The following is a 17,932-nucleotide window of genomic DNA, read 5'->3' as shown; positions in this document are numbered from 1 at the left end:
GTAGCCTGAGGCCATCTACTTTCCTATGGTCATCCTCCTGTAGTATTAGAAGTCTCTCTTTTTTCTTTCCTTTTTCCTTTTTTTGTTTTTTGTTAACTAGCTTTTGAATTTGTACTTGGTGGGGTCATTGAACAACACTATTCTCAGCTAGGAATTTCCTCTGGGTTTTTAAAAAAAGCATTTTCTCCTGTATACTGCATTATGTCCCACTTGAGTGTGTTTCTGACTGAAGAAATCCAGCAGCATTAGTTCTTTTCATGAGCCTCAGTTTTCTGTCCCCAGCAAGTAAGCCCTGAGGTAAAAGTCAACATCTTGAAGGCAGAAGTCAGCAGCAGTTTCTTTCAGGACAGTCAGCATGGAAACTTGTTTCCTAAAGGGCCAGTCTCCATCCAGGCTTTGTGCTGGCCTGTTGTACCAGGGTGGCAGCAAGCAGTTTTTGGTGGAATTGCCACCCTTTTTTTTAGGGAGCTTATATCTGTGCCTTTAACAGCTGTGTGACAAATAATTTACAGGTGCAGCTTTTCATGAGGAAAAGAAGACTGGAAAACATTGCCTAGTGAACTTCTGCTTATTGTGTTGCTATGAAAGGCATGACAGTGTTGCTTAACAGTCTGTTCTTCTTCAGGCCGCTGGGGACTTGCTGGCTCTTTCATATGTTTTCTTGAAATATTAATGAAACCCTTCACCCCGGATGCCTTTTTAGAATCCTGTTTTTCAGGAAAAATCCTTAAACCTGCCAGGAAAGTGAAGTTCTGTGACCTGAACAGACTATGCAAATTCTCAGTTTTCTGGCTAACTTGGTACAATTTCCATTCTGGTTATAATGAGGGAAGGGAAACAGACTATACAAAGGCTGAATCACCTCACCTCTTCAAAACACACCTCATGACAACAGACATTGCCTTTATATGGTCTAAAGTTTTATTTTCAACATGACAGGGGCTAGAAACTTGTTTTAAAAATAAGATAAAAACTCACACTCCCAGGATGTTTAATTTTGTGTCAGGTTCAAAAGTCTATACTTGCATGTCACATTTGTGGAGACACCATTCATCTTCATAGGTTTTTCTGTGAGAAGTGCACCTTATCAGCGCATGTCCCTGTCCAAGTCCGCTTCATATAGTGTGTGTTGACACCAGGTCACTTTTCCTTCCCGCTTCCAGAAACATGTGCACAGTGACTGTATCAACAGTACCAGTAGGATTGTTGTTACAGTGGTACCCCGGGTTACGTACTTAATCCGTTCCGGGTTACAGTACGTAACCCGAAAAGGACGTAACCCGAACAATTTGTTCTGCACATGCGCAGACAGAAAACCCCCACAAAAAACGCTCTGCGCATGCGCAAATTGTGCACGTCGGGTTGCACTTCCGGGTTAGCGGAGTTCGTAACCCGAAAAGTACGCAACCTGGAGTGTACATAACCCGAGGTACGACTGTATTTGTATCCTGCCCTTCCTTCTGAAAGGATCCTGGGATGGCATACAATAAAATACAAATAAAATCATTATAATAAATCAGAACAACTTAAAACAACAATAACAGTAATATATCACTAAAAATTCTTGGATAGCTACAGCAGGTAAGGAATATCAGATTGATAACAATCCCTTGCTACAAAAGGGTGTCTCCAAAATATGTTTGATTAGTGACAGGTTGAGTGGGAGACTTTTATGGGAGGGAGTTTCACAACCCAGGAGCCACCACAGAGAAGACTCTGTCCTGTGCCTACTAGCTGTACGATGAACAGGGCCTCCATCACAGATCTGAAGGTACAGGATAGCTAGTACTGGAAGAGGCTCCTTTTAAGTACTTGGGCCACATGCAGTTTAGAACTTTAAACATGAAGGCCAGCACCTTGAAAGGGCTCAGTAGTTCGCAGCATTTTAAGCTGCTCCACTCAGCAGTTGCTAAGCCACATTCTGCTCTAGCTGCAGCTTCCAGACTGTCTTCAAGGGACAATTCATGTAGAGAGCATTGTGGTACTCCATTTGTCTGGTTACCAGGCCATGGGTTACTAAAGCCCATGTTATCTAAGCCCAGAAACAGTCAAAAATGAGATGTACAACAGGTTTTCATCTGTGCCATTTATTTCATTCTACAAATCATCTCTATCGTATTCTGCACCTGGCAAGCTTTTCGAATGCCTGTGCTTCAGTTAAGGCCCAGGGAAAGCCCTCATTGGGTAACTCCTGCCTGCCCCAGGGCTTTTTCAGATGAGAGAAAGCGCAGCCAGTCAGGGGGGCTGCAGAGTGCTGGATAATTGTTTACTGGGAAGAAACACCCCCACCCCACCCCAGTCTTGGCCACCTCACAACAATAAGCTTAAGACTGTACTCCCACCAAAATTCTAAAGAAATTCTGAAGTGTCCTGAGAATGAGGCAGAAAAAAACTGAAGCCTCTTTTGCAAGGGCTTTTGAGAAACTTTTGAGAAATTGGATGACATATTTCATCAGGGCAGCACAAAATAGAAGCTTCGGGCCATGAAGATCAGGTGAGGTGGGGCTGCCTGGCCCAAGCCTGTTCCTGTTTCAGGCCTTCTGTACTTTTGGTGACTGAATGGAGTTCTTAAAAGGCCTGCCATTAAAAGGGGATTAAGGTGCTTTCTAAAGACAGCCCTGGCAAGTGATTCATCGGGGCTAGGTGTAAACACACCTTGCATATTTACCCTGTTTGTCTGCTCTTTTGCCTATAGCCAAAGGGGCTCATGGATACTTGCCTGTTCCTGCCCTAGTTGGTCATCTTATTTATTTTCTTAAATTTATATCCCGCCTTTTCATCTTGCCAAGGAACTTGAAGTGACACATAATGGTTCTCGAGACCAGACCTGCTTAGTTTCAGCAGACCGATGGTCCCATGTACTTTCTCATTGATTGATTTGGGGCTGGCCCATTATTGAAGAGTAAGGTGGCCTGCCACTGGGGCAGATTTTGAAGTATAATTTAAAGAGCAGAAAATAAGTTTGCCTTTATTTGCATTATATGCCTAGATCCAGAATTGAAACGTGGTTTTTTGGACGACCCTAAAGACTTAGCCAATAGTCAGGGATGTTTGGAGTTGTAGTTTAACAGCATCTTGAGGACGCCACATTGGCTACCTCTATTCTATAGGGAGATGTATGCATAAGAATGAATATTGTACTAAAAACTTCACTACCAGTATGCTAGCTATATTATTGGGACATAGAGCTAAACATGGTCCCTAAATGCAGTTCATATGTGCAGTGCTAGTCACTTGCCCAGGAAGCTGAATAGCACCCTAAAATTGTCCACTGGCTTGAAGAGAAGTTAGCACCAGCAGTTAAGACTAGTCATGAAGGAATAAGCTAGATGATTGTATTTAATCCAGACAAGATGCATCCATAAGAGGCACCTTCCCAATCACTCAGTAATATGTACCATCTGGAAGGGAAATGTAGAACAAGAACATTAGTTCAGTATCAATAGCCAAGTCAGACCAAGGTTGAATTTCCTGTGCTTCCCATCCCTCTCATTTGAATTCTCACTCCCCTAGTCTGGTTTGGCATCTGTTTTTATTGTTAAATTGTTTTATTTAAATTGTACACAAAGCCACCTTCAATAAAACTACTAATAACAATAACAACATCTGAAACTTGCACAAGAACATCACATTTAAGAGTTGTTGTTCCTCCAGGATAGATCGTTGTCAGAGTAGGTCACTCCTTATGTCGAGCTGCTTCCTGTTCTAGCTGCTTGAAATGTTTGCTTTGTGCTTAGATGGATGAGTGGTTCTTGGAATCCTATGGCAGCAGTGTGGAAAGCTAGTGGAAAGGGTCAGTGATCTGTGTTTTTCCACAGGGCTGTAGGAGCCAGGAAAGATTAGTTCAATATGTGGTTGTGCTTCATGAGGGGTGTCTGTGTGCATGCACACCCATGCCCTTGGGACTAAGATACTTCATGCAAGTTTGCAGTAGCTGTTGATCACATCATTGCTGCAACTACAGCTATAGAACTCCTGGTAGAACAGTGTTAGCTCGATGATGGAACACCTGACAGTGTCAATTATACCAAGAATTATCTGAAGAAGTGTGCATGCACACGAAAGCTCATACCAAGAACAAACTCAGTTGGTCTCTAAGGTGCTACTGGAAAGAATTTCCTATTTTGTTTCAATTATACCAGGGGGTGCATGATATCCTGGAATTCAGTGCAACCATGTATTTTCTCAGTTCAACTCTTTGTTTCCTTCTCTACTAATAATTGAAGTGGTAGAGGAACACTGGAGGCAACTGAGCACGATCTTCACTGCTCATCTTAGAATCATAGAATCATAGAGTTGGAAGAGACCACAAGGGCCATCCAGTCCAACCCCCTACCAAGCAGGAAACACCATCAAAACATTCCTGACAGATCTTGCCTCCTTGCCGCTCGCTGCACTTGCAGAATAAATTATGCAAAATGAAAAGATATGTGAAAAAGTTCTTCCCTTTTAGCACTTGTAGCACTTTTGAAACCTGTGCAGAAGACTGCTTTGAAAAAAGAGGGGAGAAGGTCTTGTTTATAAAAATATGGTTTGCTTTTACTGTATCTGTATATGTTAAATAACAGTGTTAATCCTCCAGCTCAATATGCTAAAATAAGGAATGCATAATGATTTGTTTTCTTTATGTTATCTAATTTCACAATTTTGCCGCTCATGGCATTGCTTCCTTATGGTATATCTTTGTTTTCAAAATGATTCCATCCATCCTTGATTTTTTTTCCACCTGTAATGCCAGATTCAGGGTGGGGTATTGCTGGATTTCCAGATTTATGAACAATTGAATATCTTTGTGGCTATAAACATAATTGTATGTTTTCTGTATTAAAAACATTTCAATGTTTTTCTTTAATGTTGCTCTCCTAAAGTACTGAAATACCTTCAATACTGGAGACTTGCAAAATAAGATGAGGATGTTTGCCAACTGCATGTCTTGGGCTCCCACTTACTTACTTTATTTATTTATTTATTTATTGTACTAATAGCCCACTTTTCAGCAGGGCAGTTTATAAAAAGTACCACAATTAAAACAGCTACAATGTAGAATTAAAATCCATTTGTTGTTCACATGTTTAAAATTTCAGGAGGAAAAAAAGGCTGCCTCATCTGGATATATTTCAACTTGCTGAAAAAAAGTGGTCTTGCATATTTGAGATGCTTATGCACAGAAATAAATATACAGTATTTGCAGGGATAACATCTTCCATATCATGGTTTCACACATTAGTTTGTCTTTAACTGCTTGTACATGTTTTAAAGGCACACCGACTAGCTATCTATCATGCACCCATTCAACCAGTAACTTGTGCTCCTCATAGTTCTCTCTCCATTGCTGACCAACTTGCATTCCTTTCTCCGTTTTGTGAAATTAGCTTAGCTGAATGACACCCATTTTGTTATTATTTTCATGTATCCACGATAATTGTTTGGAAACATGATGCTATATTCAGGATGATTATCATCAGCTGTGAAAATGTGGTTTCTGTTCCCAGAAATGAAAAGTGCAGATTCTCACTGCATTCCCCCACCCTTTTTAAGGCAACATCAGAACCTGCCAAATGATTGGAGTGGAGGGTGCTAACAAACAAGTGGATGGGTGTTAACATGCCTTGCTTGTGATCCTCCTGGAAAACAACATTGGGCTTGATGGACTGTCAAGTCTGATCTGGACATCCGATCATTGTGTCATCCTTTTCTCTGCAGCTCCTGGAGTACGTGGGGAAGGGGAAGAGCATAATTGACGTGGGTCTAGCCCAAGCTCGGCAGCCACTAAGTACCAGGAGTCACTACTTTGAAGTGGAGATCGTAGATCCAGGAGAGAAATGCTACATTGCACTGGGCTTGGCTCGAAAGGTAAAACTGTGGTGGGGGATGGAGTGTGCTTAATAGACCCCCTTCAAATGCACTGCTCAGGAGTTCCTTGCTCTGTGGTGCCATCTCATGTGGCTGGGAACTGCTTAAGAATGGTGTAGCATGCATGATTACTTGCATGTTCAATGGAAAATTTCCACTTGCACATAGTCATAGGTGAACGAGGTTACAGTATGACACCAGGCTGGAACTAGAAAAATTATTGGTTCTAACATATTCCCAGGAAAGAGCTCTGCAGTGCCTGGTGTCTTTTGCAAAACAAAGAATGGTTGGAAGTTAGAAAAAAACTGAAGCAGATACCTCACTGGGCGCACTTGAACGCTGGCTTTAACTTGGTCTGTTTGAGGCTCCTTTTGAGGTGGAGTGACACGGTGGCTGATAGAAATTATGCATGCAACATGGTGTGGTGAGGCGCTCTACATGTTCCAGCTGCCACATAGAAGCCATTTCACACAGTCTTGGTGTCATGGTCATTGCATAGGTATGGTGGCATTTTCCCATCTTTGCATCAATGAGGGAAGAGTTAGATCTCTAAGCTAGCCTTTTAAGGACATTCCTCAGTGCAAAAAGCCACATGGTATCAAACAAGTGCTTGTGGTGCCCCTGGCAGTTTGTGTGTTGCCATGGGACAACTGCTTTGGAGAACCCCAAGGGTCTAGATCATTTTTTGGTTCCTCCCAGCCTTGGGGTTCTCTGTCTTTTCATGCTTCTTTCTCCTGCACAACTTCTGCTACACAGATTTTTCTGAGCCAGGCTCTCTTATTGCTGAATTCCAGATAACAAATTAGAAGCAGGCAGGATTGTTCTTTGGGGCTGGTTTGGCGCCTGTCCCTCTTCCTTTCCTGTCTGATGTGGCCATCTGGTTCTGTTGTTTGCCTCAACACATGGTCTGGATTCACGTGGCTGGGTTGGCCTTCAAGGCCGCACCATTCCATCCCTTCCTCATCTTGCTATAGCGAGCAAGCAAATCCCAGCAGCCATACAAGATCCAAAAAGAAAAGAAAAAATAACTGGATCAACTTCCTTTCACCCTCCCTTGAGTTCCTGTCCCTACAGGAGGACAACTTATCCCCTAAACAATCTATTGATTCTACATCTGGTGTGGGTGTGTTTGTGTGGCCACCAGAAGCTGTTTTGTAGGAGACTTGTTTCCAGATCAGCTGGAACCCAGGGACTACCATGCCAAGTCTGAGTCCCAACCAATAGGGTGTGATTGCTGAAAAGTAATGTGCAGGACTCACTTTCTTATACAAGTGTTTCCAAACTTCTGTTAGCTAAAGCACATTCTTTGTTCCTGAATTAAAATTGGAAGCACCTCAGATTTTCACCAGAAAGATTTTGCATTTAGCGCATGAAATAGTAAGAATTATCTGCCTTAGATGAGCCCAATGCATACATTTCTGCATGGCTCACTGATCGTAAGTAATTCTGCTGCTTTGGGCATCAGGAGTACAGATGGGGGAGGATCTTCCTACAGTGGAGGTGGAAAGGCCAGAGCAGTAAATCACACAAATACACAATGGGTGGCGGCAGCAGCAGCAGCTTTTCTGGTTTCTGGATTTTATGATCTCCAAGGATATGCTTATTTCTCTTGGCACACTGGTGTGCCCTGGCACACAGTGTGGCAGTTTCTGTTAAAAAATTAAGGTGTTTCAACATTAAACCAACACTGTTGTGTCTTAAAACACACACACATAATGATGTGCATTTGTGCTTCCCATCTTTTTAAGAGATGCTTTTTTGATTGGAGCTGCAAGCACAGCTAATGCAGATGTGGCATAACTCTTGCCTTAGCTGCCTTAATTCCTGTAGAGCTGGAGCTGCTTAAGACATGCTAGGTCTAAGATTAGCATTTGAAATTGCAGAGCACACAAGAAAGTATACATTTCTTACAAAACAGGCATAAAATTAAGGCATGTTGGTCTGCTGTCGTCTGCTTGTGGTAAAAGTACAGTACTCAGGTGGGTCCCATGTCAACGAGGGCTTTGAGGGGAAATACCTGCAGTGCTCTTGTTTTGTACCAACTGAAGTTTTCCAGTGTGATAAGGAACCACTTTAAATGAATGCTAATACTTGTTAAATTAAAGGGCATGGTGTGGTTAGAATCGAAGATCTTGCAGCATCTTTTCCTTAGACTCCTTGAACCCATTCTTAGTCTTTTTCTTGACCCTTCCAGCCTAGTGAGAAAGGCACTACCAGGTTGTTAAGCTCAGGGAACTCCATAAAGTGCTGCTGAGTCACCCTAATGAATGCCTTGCTGGCTGGAACACTGTGAGTTTTGGCTACTCCAGTAAGGGCTTTTCTTCCTCCTCAGTTTTGTGGCAGTAAAGCTTTGTGGGTCTAATACCTGAGGATTAACCTGTCCATGGCGAGTCAAGGTTCCCCAGAGCATTGGGATGTACCCCTCTGAGGTACTGAGGTGATGCTCTGGGGAACCTTGACTCAGCATGGACCCGTCTCAGTGATCACATCTTGGTGCTGAGGAGAGAAAACAAGATATTGAAGCTGGGATAGCTCACTTGGTAGACCAATTGCAGTCGTTAACAGTAGTCAACAGGTTTTCCACACCTACCAGCCAATCACCCATTCCCACCACCCTTCTGAGTAATACCCCTCCCCACTCTCTTACTTTATATAAGGGTCTGGTGACTTCTGTTTCAGTGTATCTGAAGAAGTGTGCATGCACACGAAAGCTCATACCAAGAACAAACTTAGTTGGTCTCCAAGGTGCTACTGGAAAGAATTGTTTTATTTTTTATTTTGTTTTAGTAGAGCATGAGACTCTTAATCTCAAGGTTGTGGGTTCAAGCCCCATATTGTGCAAAAGGTTTTTGCACTGCAGGGGGTTGGACTAGATGACGCTTGTGGTCCCTTCCAGTTCTATGATTCTATGAACTGTGCAGCTGTGGTGGTTGGGAGGCAGGAATCAAGCACCTTTCAAGTGGAAACCCCTTTTAAAATACAGTATTGGCAGCTTATCATTTTCCTGCTGAAAGAACCTTCAGTGATAAAATTGTAATGCTGCATGATTTGCTCTGCTCTTGTTTTTCTCTTGTTCCAGGACTACCCGAAAAACCGGCATCCTGGCTGGAGCAGGGGCTCTGTGGCCTATCATGCAGGTGAGTGAAGATCTGCAGCACCAACGGCCCAGCTTAGGGCACAGTGGGAAGAGCGGTTTAGTGGCTAAATGATGCTTCTTGATTTACTCTATTTGGCATTCTCTTCCTTCATTTTTCTGAAAGTAGGAAACTGAACAACAGGTGTCTAAATCAGCAATAATAACAAGTTCAATAAAATTTTATGAATGCAGCATATTTAAAATAGCATCTTGTCTCCTCTCCACATGCCTTCCTCAAAAAGACTTCACTAGCTATTGATTGATTGATTGAAGGGCAGTTGAGGATTGAAGAAGGCAAAGCTCATGAGTGGGAGAGTTCCAGAGCTGTGGTGTCACAACTTCAGAGGCCCTTGTTCCGCACAGCCAGCAAGTGAATATATGAAAGCGAATATATGAAACCTGCAAATCAAGGTTCTCCCCAGTGATCCAGGAGTGTAAAGAGGGTTGTTTTAGGAGACTAGGCATAGCCACAAGGAGATAGGCCCTAAGCTGTTTGGGGATTTTAAAGTGCAGCATTTGAGTTGCCACCAGGCTTTGGTGTAATGCACATTCTGCACTACACAAGCATGAAATAGGAACAATTGAGCATCTTGGCAGCTCCTTTTGAAGGTATGCCTTCAGGATGTGAATATGCTTGAGAATATGTGGATAGTACACTAAGCAGGACAAATCCCAGCTCTGCTGTGACCCATGGGTTACCCATTTCTCTAGCAACTCACATCACTAGGTGGTTGGACGAATGAAGGAAATGTTATCAACCTGTGAGCTTTTATGTTTTAGGCAGGATTGTGTACTGTCTGCACTTGTACAGTACCTAGACCCTTTGGCACTTAGAAAATAATAATAGAGAAATAAAGATTGTTCTTATTTTATTACAGCCAAAATTCTATGTCCAGTATACATTTATCACAGAGAGTAAAAAAAGTATATGCATCTGTGCAGCTGTGGTGGTTGGGAGGCAGGAATCAAGCACCTTTCAAGTGGAAACCCCTTTTAAAATACAGTATTGACAGCTTATCATTTTCCTGCTGAAAGAACCTTCAGTGATAAAATTGTAATGCTGCATGAGAGAGCCAGTGTGGTGTAGTGGTTAAGAGCGGTAGACTCGTAATCTGGGGAACCGGGTTCGTGTCTCCGCTCCTCCACATGTAGCTGCTGGGTGACCTTGGGCTAGTCACACTTCTCTGAAGTCTCTCAGCCCCACTCACCTCACAGAGTGTTTGTTGTGGGGGAGGAAGGGAAAGGAGAATGTTAGCCGCTTTGAGACTCCTTCGGGTAGTGAAAAGCGGGATATCAAATCCAAACTCTTCTTCTTCTTCTTCTTCTGTATAATATATTCTGCAGACCAGGGCTAGACATTGTATTATATCTGCACTGATCAAACTGTGATTAAGGTAGTTCACCCAACTTTGCAGCCTCTTTGTTGCAAAGTGACAAGATGGCCTTAGTGGTCCCTCCATCTAAATGATCTTTGTGAGCAGGACTTAGCTTGGTAGGAGATTTCACTATCAGGAATCTTTGCCGGGGTTAACAGGCAACGAACTATGGTTAAGTCTTATGTTTGCACAGGGTGGTTTCAATGAGAAAATAATTATCTGAAAAAAGAATCTATGTGACTCAAAACAGTGGATTGGATGAACTGTTCATGGGAAGAGGCAAAGAGCTATGTAAACTGCTAAGAGGTTTTTGCAATTAAGCAGTATAGAAATCCTGTTAAATAAATAAATGTGGGAGACTGAAGCTCCATCAATTGGAAAACCTTTCCCTTCTTCCGTGCCTGTGTGATCTCACCAGGCCGAAGGGCTAGAAACTTAAAAAAAGAAAAGCTGTGATTCCTGTGAATTTGAATTCTGCACATACGGTGATTCCTGCTCTTGCAACAGATGGTAGAATGTACATAATTTTACTTACAATATTGCTAAAGCTCTTCACTATAAAAAGAATACAAGACAGATCAACAATTGGCACCTCTGGCAACTGTCCACACTTCTTTGAGAAGCCTTTCTCACAATTTGAGATTTGTTGCTATAAACCAAAGTAAAAAGATTGCCTGTTCCTCAGATACGGACTCTGTGGCCAGCTGGCTGGGGCAGATTTGCTTCCTGTGAGAGCCAGAAGCATCTCAGCTTCTCTAGCCTTGACCATCTGCCATAGATTTGGCCTGTGATCTCTTCTGTGTATCCTTGAACTGAATGCTTGTCTCCTTTTCAATGCACTCTTGATTTCACTCCTCAGTCTAAGTGGTTTGAAGTTGGTGGTGAGAGCTGTGAATTTGGACACACTTGGGAGCTTCAACATTCGTGCTCAGGCTGCCTTGCGTGAAGTGGCCCATGACTTCATAAGAGTGGAGGAAGAGTTGGGAGGCAAGCATATGAGATAAAATAGCAGTTTGTTTCATGAAGAGTGCTAAATGTGGCACTCTAAGGCAGCTCTAGGCTGGATTAATAAAACCCATTCATCCTTCTGTGGGGTAAAGGGTCTTCTTGGGTCTTCAGCTACTGCAGGGCTGGCCAACTTGTGACCCTCCAGATCCCATTGGACTCCAGCTTTCATTATTCCTGACCATTGGCCATGCTGGCTGGGGCTGATGGGAGCTGGAGCCTATCAACATCTGAAGGGACACGGGGTCCCTATTTCTGTATCTAGTACAATAAAGGAGCCCACCAAGAGTATTCAAAGCATATTATTGAGCATGCTCTCTCTATTTTTTCCAAGATGGGAAAAATTATTTGCATTGAGGATGATCCATGGTTGAAATGCATTGGACATTCATACTAAACAAATTGCTACTTTTTACTGCCTGTGTCAAGCTTGCCTCTTCCCTCTTCTGATTTTGAGTTTGGTGCTATCCTCAGTACTCTCTTGCCCTGTAACTTCATGGCCACCATGAGGCTGTATTGGTATATACGTGAGCAAGCACAACATGTTCAATGCATTTCCCTCTTTCATTGGGGTAGGATGGCTTTGGTAAAGGAGCTGTTTGAAACTTTTCTGATGCCCTGGACTGACTGTTATCTGCCAAGAATAACAGCAATTCAGTTTCAATCCAGCAGTTCTGCTTCATTGGATGCTCCTGGGTTCTTCTATTATGAAAGAGGGAGAAAAACTTCCTATATATTTTCTCCATGGCATACATAATTTTGCCAAGAGGGCTTTCTCGGTAATGGCACCCACCCTATGGAACACCCTCCCATGAGATGTCAAGGAGGTAAGCAACTATACAACCTTTAGAAGACATCTGAAGGCAGCCCAGCACAGGGATGTTTTTAATGTTTTATTATGTTTTTGTATCCTCTGGAAGCTGCCCAGAGTGGCTGGGGTACAAATAAAATAACATCATCACCATCAACAACAAAAACAACAACACACCTCCATCATGTTCCCCCTCCGCTTACTTGCCTCCCCCACAAAAAAAAAACTATTAAGAAGTGTGTTAGTTTACCAGAGCCCATGGACCAGCCCTATACCAAACTGCCATTTTCCTGATATCCTGTATCCTGACTGGCTCGCAGCTTGAAGTTTTGAATGGCTAAGAAGCCATATACAATCATACCCTTCTGGTCAGCAGACCAGGAGAGCCACCCACACACCCATTGCTGACCATGCCTTCCTCACCTCCAGCTGCCCTTTCTTTAATCACTTTGCTGGCTGCAGTGTCTTTGGGTTCTGATCTCAGCTGCCTCTCATGCTTAATTCCTGGTCAGACTTTTGAGATGGATCCCACTGCTGCTACTGAATAACCAGATCCCTGTTAGGGGAAATGGCTTGCCTAAAATAAACTGGGATCTTGGTGTGCTGGGAAGCCCTTTGAACGCGGTTTGAAGAGCAGGAGGGGAAATAGTGACAGATGTGAGTGTGAGATACCTCTCTAAAAGTTCCTGCTCAGTGTAATGATAGCTGAGAATGGCTTAGCAAACACAAAGAGCTTGTAGTTGCTTCTTGCTCCTCCAGTCCTTTTTGCTCTTGCACTGCGCTGCGTTCGTCTCAGAATATCCTCTGAACTAAGACTATTGGTTAAGCTCTCTCTTCACTTTCTATGAGCCTAGAACAAAACTTAGCTACATATTGAGCTTAGTAAGGAGCAAGTGTAAGCCTGAGTCCCATTTTGGATGGTGCACTTAAGCCATTGTGAACTGTGAACCATGCATGCGGCAGAATAGGGAGTTAGAATGGACGGTGCCATATCAGATGGTACGTTGATGATCATGTTGTTTAAATTGCTCCCCATGTTAAAGCAAACAAAGACAGCTCCCCACAAATAGAAAAGCAGCACTGCACAGTGTGAGCTGGGTTACAGTCCTGATGTACAGTCAAACCTCGGCTCCCGAACGCCTCTGTTTTGGAATGCCGAAAACCCGAAAGTAAATGCTTCGGTTTTCAAACATTATTCGGAAGCTGAACATCTGACACGGCTTCCGCTTGAGTGCAGAAACCTCTTGCAGCCAATCGGAAACCACACCATGGTTTTCGAACATTTCGGAAGCTGAGTGGGCTTCCGGAACGGATTACGTTCGACAACTGTGGTTTGACTGTACTAGATATTGTGTGAGTTTGAGGGAGCATTCAAAATAATATTCCCATCTTCAACCTGAAGTCCACTGAACCAATTACGTCTTATACTACTTTATTCTGCATGGAGAAGGCAGCCTGCATCCCCTTCCTGGAGTGCCTACACAGCAGCGTTAGAGAGAAGGTGCATTAAACCTCCACCTCCCCTGTAAGGCCATCCCTCATCCTTCTTTGCCCTGTAGGCGTTTCCCTCTCCAGCCTGCTGTTTTGATTTCCTTGCCTGTGCCTGTTGAGCAGAGGGGGATTCCCTAAAAGGCACTCTTGCTGGCTGGCCTTCATTATTTTAGACACACTCTGGAATGTTTACACAACATTATTCCCAAAGTTTCCTTGGCAACATGGGAAAATATTTACTGCCCTTTTGCTGAACAAACCTCCCTCCTTCATGGAGACAAAGGACCTTGGCCACATGCCTTTTGCTCCGGGCGCCCGCATCCGCTGCATAGCTGAACTTGGAGAGACAAAGTGAGTGCCAAGGCCTTTCAAGTGGTCTGGGTCCCCCCTTCCCTTCTCCCTTTTGTTCTTGTCTGGCCAGAGGCAGGGAACTGTTTGGACCACCAGGTTCTGAACTTGCCTGTCTTTGATCATGGGTGTCGAATAGTGTGTTTGCCCTCTCTGGCCTGGCAGGGTAGTATGCCTGATTGAATGAACCAGTTTGTTTGGCCCTGGAGGGACTGCATGGTGAATAGGTATTATGGGAAAGTTTCTTGGCACTTAAAGCCCTGGGGAGGCATACTCAGCCATCATGCCAAATGTGCTTTAGGAGTTGAAACCAGGCTCTTCACAAATTCATAGTTACCTCAGGGCTGTTACCCTGAGATGCGCACTCCTGACTTCATGTACAAGGAATCCCAGATTGCTTCTGGCTTCCTGGAACCATTTCTCAGTTATGAATGTCATGCTAGGGTTTTTTGATAGTTGAGTCAAGAAAATTCTGACCATGTTAAGAACTATATATACTTCTAGCTTGCATCTAGTTCATCCTTTGAATGTGTTAAATTCATGAAACATGAAATGAAAAAATGAAAAAACAAAGTGAGTTGTGGGGTTGTCTCAAAGGTGACCATGGTTTAAATGAACTTTCAGCCTTGCTGAAAGGATTTCCCATCTCTGATGACAAACAAGATCCCACATTGCATATCAGCACTTTTCAGTCAACATCCAGTTGCTTGCTTAATGAAGAAATGGTGAACTTTCACCCTAATTCTCTACATCTCACCTTTTGTACTTAGCATCTGACTGTCAGTATCCTTAATGGCATTGGAATAAAACGGCCTAGAAAATAGAGCTGAGCTGAACTTGTATGACTTTTGTGGTGGGAGAAGCTTTCTTAAAACAGCTAATCTAATTGCATGAAAATCTTAAGTGTTTCTCTGATTTTTGGCCATGTTTTGGATACTAATCACAATAAAACCCTGAGGCTGATGTTTCAGGTTCCAGAAAACTGCACTCCCATAGTTATTCGTCCACAGCTCAACAGAGCTCCCAAGACTTGGGAACAAGAGAGTTACGCAATCCTTGAGCTCGTCTGAGTAAACACTCGGAAGCCTCCAAGTGAATTGAAAGTTAGGCAGAGTCCCTTTATATCAACTCTCATCATCTCTAACCAATGGAACATAGTGGCTGGTGCTGATGGGAGTTGGGAGTCGAAGCTCAAGTGAAGAGGTATGGATTGGGTGGACAGTGTGGCTTAGGGGATACCTGTGGCATCTCCACCTGAGCTTTTGAGACATCAGCATTTTGCTTTGCTGGTATTGTGGGGGCAGGCAGGGACACCCAGAAGTCTCATATGCTGGTTGAGGTCTGCATTTTCTTCCAGTTTTGTTCCTAGACTGCATCAATGGTACATCTTTTCTCATTTGCAGATGATGGCAAGATCTTTCATGGGAGTGGAGTGGGTGACCCCTTTGGGCCTCGCTGCTACAAGGGAGACATTATGGGCTGTGGGATCATGTTCCCGCGTGACTACATCCTTGACAGCGAAGGTGAGTGTCTAGAACTTGGTGAATCATGATACTAAGTAAAGCAAGCAATAAATACATCACAGTGGATGGCTCTGAGTCATAACATGCTTGTGTGAACAGAGCTTGATTTGCATTGGCAAGTTTCTGCAGACAACTTTTAGGAGACATCTGAAGGCAGCCCCATATCAGGAAGTTTTAATGTTTGATGTTTTACTACGTTTTTGTAAGAGTTGGAAGCTGCCCAGAGGGGCTTGGACAACCCAGCCAGATGGGTGGGGAATAATAATAATTAATTAATGTGTTAGGACTAATCTATTTTCTCTAGTACATTGGATAATACCACCCTGACAAATAGATCCACAGGATGTGTTAGCAAGCTGAAATCTTTGCATGTTTATATTTGTCATCTATGGTCTAAACTTTGTGTGTGTGCAGATTAGGGTGGTGGGTTTTTTAAAACCTAACTTCCGCTACTTAGAGGCAATTTTTAGTTTCACTGGTGGCAAGGCAGCTGGCTCATTTACAAGCCTGGATTAAACTGGTATAGTGGCATTGTGATAACGTATCCGTACTTTCCTCCACCTGGTCCTTCTACTGTGCAAGGTGACCAATGTTGCCATGTTTCTGAAGTTACTCAGCTGTTGGCCTCACTTTGCCCTCTTCCTGAGGATTCTGATGGGCTAGTGTTCCTGCCACCCTCTTCTCTAGAAGCAAGAGCTCTAAAGGTTCTTCATTGCTGGAGGGGTGCTAGACAGAGAACAGGGTAGGGAAGCTGTGCTTACCATTAAGGGGTTTGAGGGAGGAAGCTCGCTTAGTGGCTGTAGAACTGAGCCAGAGGCAGTTTTGTGGCTGTCAAGCCTACCCTTGGAAGGTTTTTCCTGTAGTGGTTGACTGGAGTGCATGAATTCATGGTGCCCTACAGGTGACAGTGATGACAGCTGTGACACGGTGGCTATCCGGGCCAAACCGCGAGGCGTGAGGAATGTCCTTTACTTGCACCAGGAAGCTGAGGAGGAGGAGGAGGAGGAAGAGGATGGGGAAGACATGGAGCAAGAACATGAAGGCAAGAAAGTGGTGGTAAGTGCCAGCAAGGGTTGCTGATAAGACTAACCTCTTTCTGTCAAGATCAAATGGAATTAAAACACATCATTTAGAAGAGTGGAACTGTTCCTTTCCCAAATCAGGAAGTGCTTGAGAAAGTAGAATGGCTTCTATTTGGAAGCAAGAAACAGAGCAGCCTAAGATCCCTTAGGAATTGCATGCATCAGGTTTGTTGGTTGATCCCTACCCTTGCAACAGCCTTCTCCAACAGGGCACCCTCAATATGTTTTGAACTTCACCTCCCATTAGCTCCAGCCAGCACAGTCAGTGTTTGGGAATGATGGGGCTTGTAACTCCAGAAAGATTTGGAAGGCACTGGGTTGGGGAAGGCTACCTTGCAACTTGCACATCACCAATGTTCATTACCCCTTCCACCTGGTTGGTGACTTGAATAATTCTGGTTGCAGAATGTAGGTTCCCTTGGCATATAATTCCCACATATTAGTGGTTCCACAAGTAGCTTCCACCATTGAGCAGCTAATACAAGAGTTTTAGAAGATACTTGATCACAAACAAGGTTGTGAGTATCGGTATCTCACTTTAACATTTAACAACTGCAGCTCTTGGCTTCCATTTGTTTTCTTTTTCAAAAAGGTTTCTAGTCCTTAATGGCTGCAAACATAAATATGTGGCAATAACTTTTGAAATTGAAAGGTAGCTGCCTTTCCCTGGACAGTTCAATGCAAAATGTGGGATCCTGCCCCCTGAACGTGGTGTTGAGAGGAATATTGTTGGCTGCACTTCATAGTTAATCACATGGTTATTGTCATCTTAGTCCACAGTCAGAAGGCAGGGTCCTACCAGGCAGGGGCTCAGCCACTTATGTTGGCAGCTGTTTCATATGTCTACCAAGTGGTGCCAAGGGATAGGTTACAGGCCTCTGTAAAGCAGATAGCTTGTTGTCAGCTCCTCAGGAGTTTCTGCGGTTCTGTTCCCAGTATATGCTAGGGAACAGAAAAAGTCATGCTCCCGTTGCTCTATGATTATCATCACTTGGTCTGGTTTATGCTAGTTTTCTCATTGTGTTTAAGGCTCCCCTGGTGGCTGCTATTAGCAATGCTCCAGGGTGGCTTCACTCCCAGATTTGGGGTCACGAAGAACTTGAGATCCCAGTGTTGTGCCAATATTTGAGTTCCCATTGCTGACATGCACTGCTGGTAATGTTGGTTTGTCAGTGTCTAGAGCAAGATGGGAACAGTGAATTAGGCAATAAGCGATGCCATGTGATAATATCTCTTCATAGATTGTATTACTTCAGACTGGGGAGGGGGTGTCAATTTCTGGATGTTGCCTGATTTTTTTGGCCGGG

General features: G+C 43.6%; 1 protein-coding gene across 7 annotated transcripts in view; it reads left to right on the top strand.

Annotated features, from left to right (window-relative positions):
* The window catches only part of SPRYD3 (SPRY domain containing 3), a 42,713-nt gene that overhangs the window by 22,246 nt on the left and 2,535 nt on the right, over positions 1 to 17,932 (top strand). For 6 of the 7 annotated variants that reach the window (XM_033137127.1, XM_033137106.1, XM_033137097.1 and 3 more), the window contains exons 7-10: positions 5,704 to 5,853; positions 8,933 to 8,990; positions 15,424 to 15,543; positions 16,445 to 16,599. In XM_033137127.1, coding sequence (XP_032993018.1) covers positions 5,704 to 5,853; positions 8,933 to 8,990; positions 15,424 to 15,543; positions 16,445 to 16,599 — 483 coding nt within the window. The remainder of the gene's footprint in view (positions 1 to 5,703; positions 5,854 to 8,932; positions 8,991 to 15,423; positions 15,544 to 16,444; positions 16,600 to 17,932) is intronic. The other variant, XM_033137145.1, reaches the window with a different exon arrangement.

This window comes from Lacerta agilis, chromosome 2 (assembly GCF_009819535.1).
Source record: "Lacerta agilis isolate rLacAgi1 chromosome 2, rLacAgi1.pri, whole genome shotgun sequence".
In the NCBI taxonomy this organism is placed as follows: domain Eukaryota; kingdom Metazoa; phylum Chordata; class Lepidosauria; order Squamata; family Lacertidae; genus Lacerta; species Lacerta agilis.
Note: the sequence above shows the minus strand (reverse complement) of the source record. Positions and strands in the feature narration are given on the sequence as shown.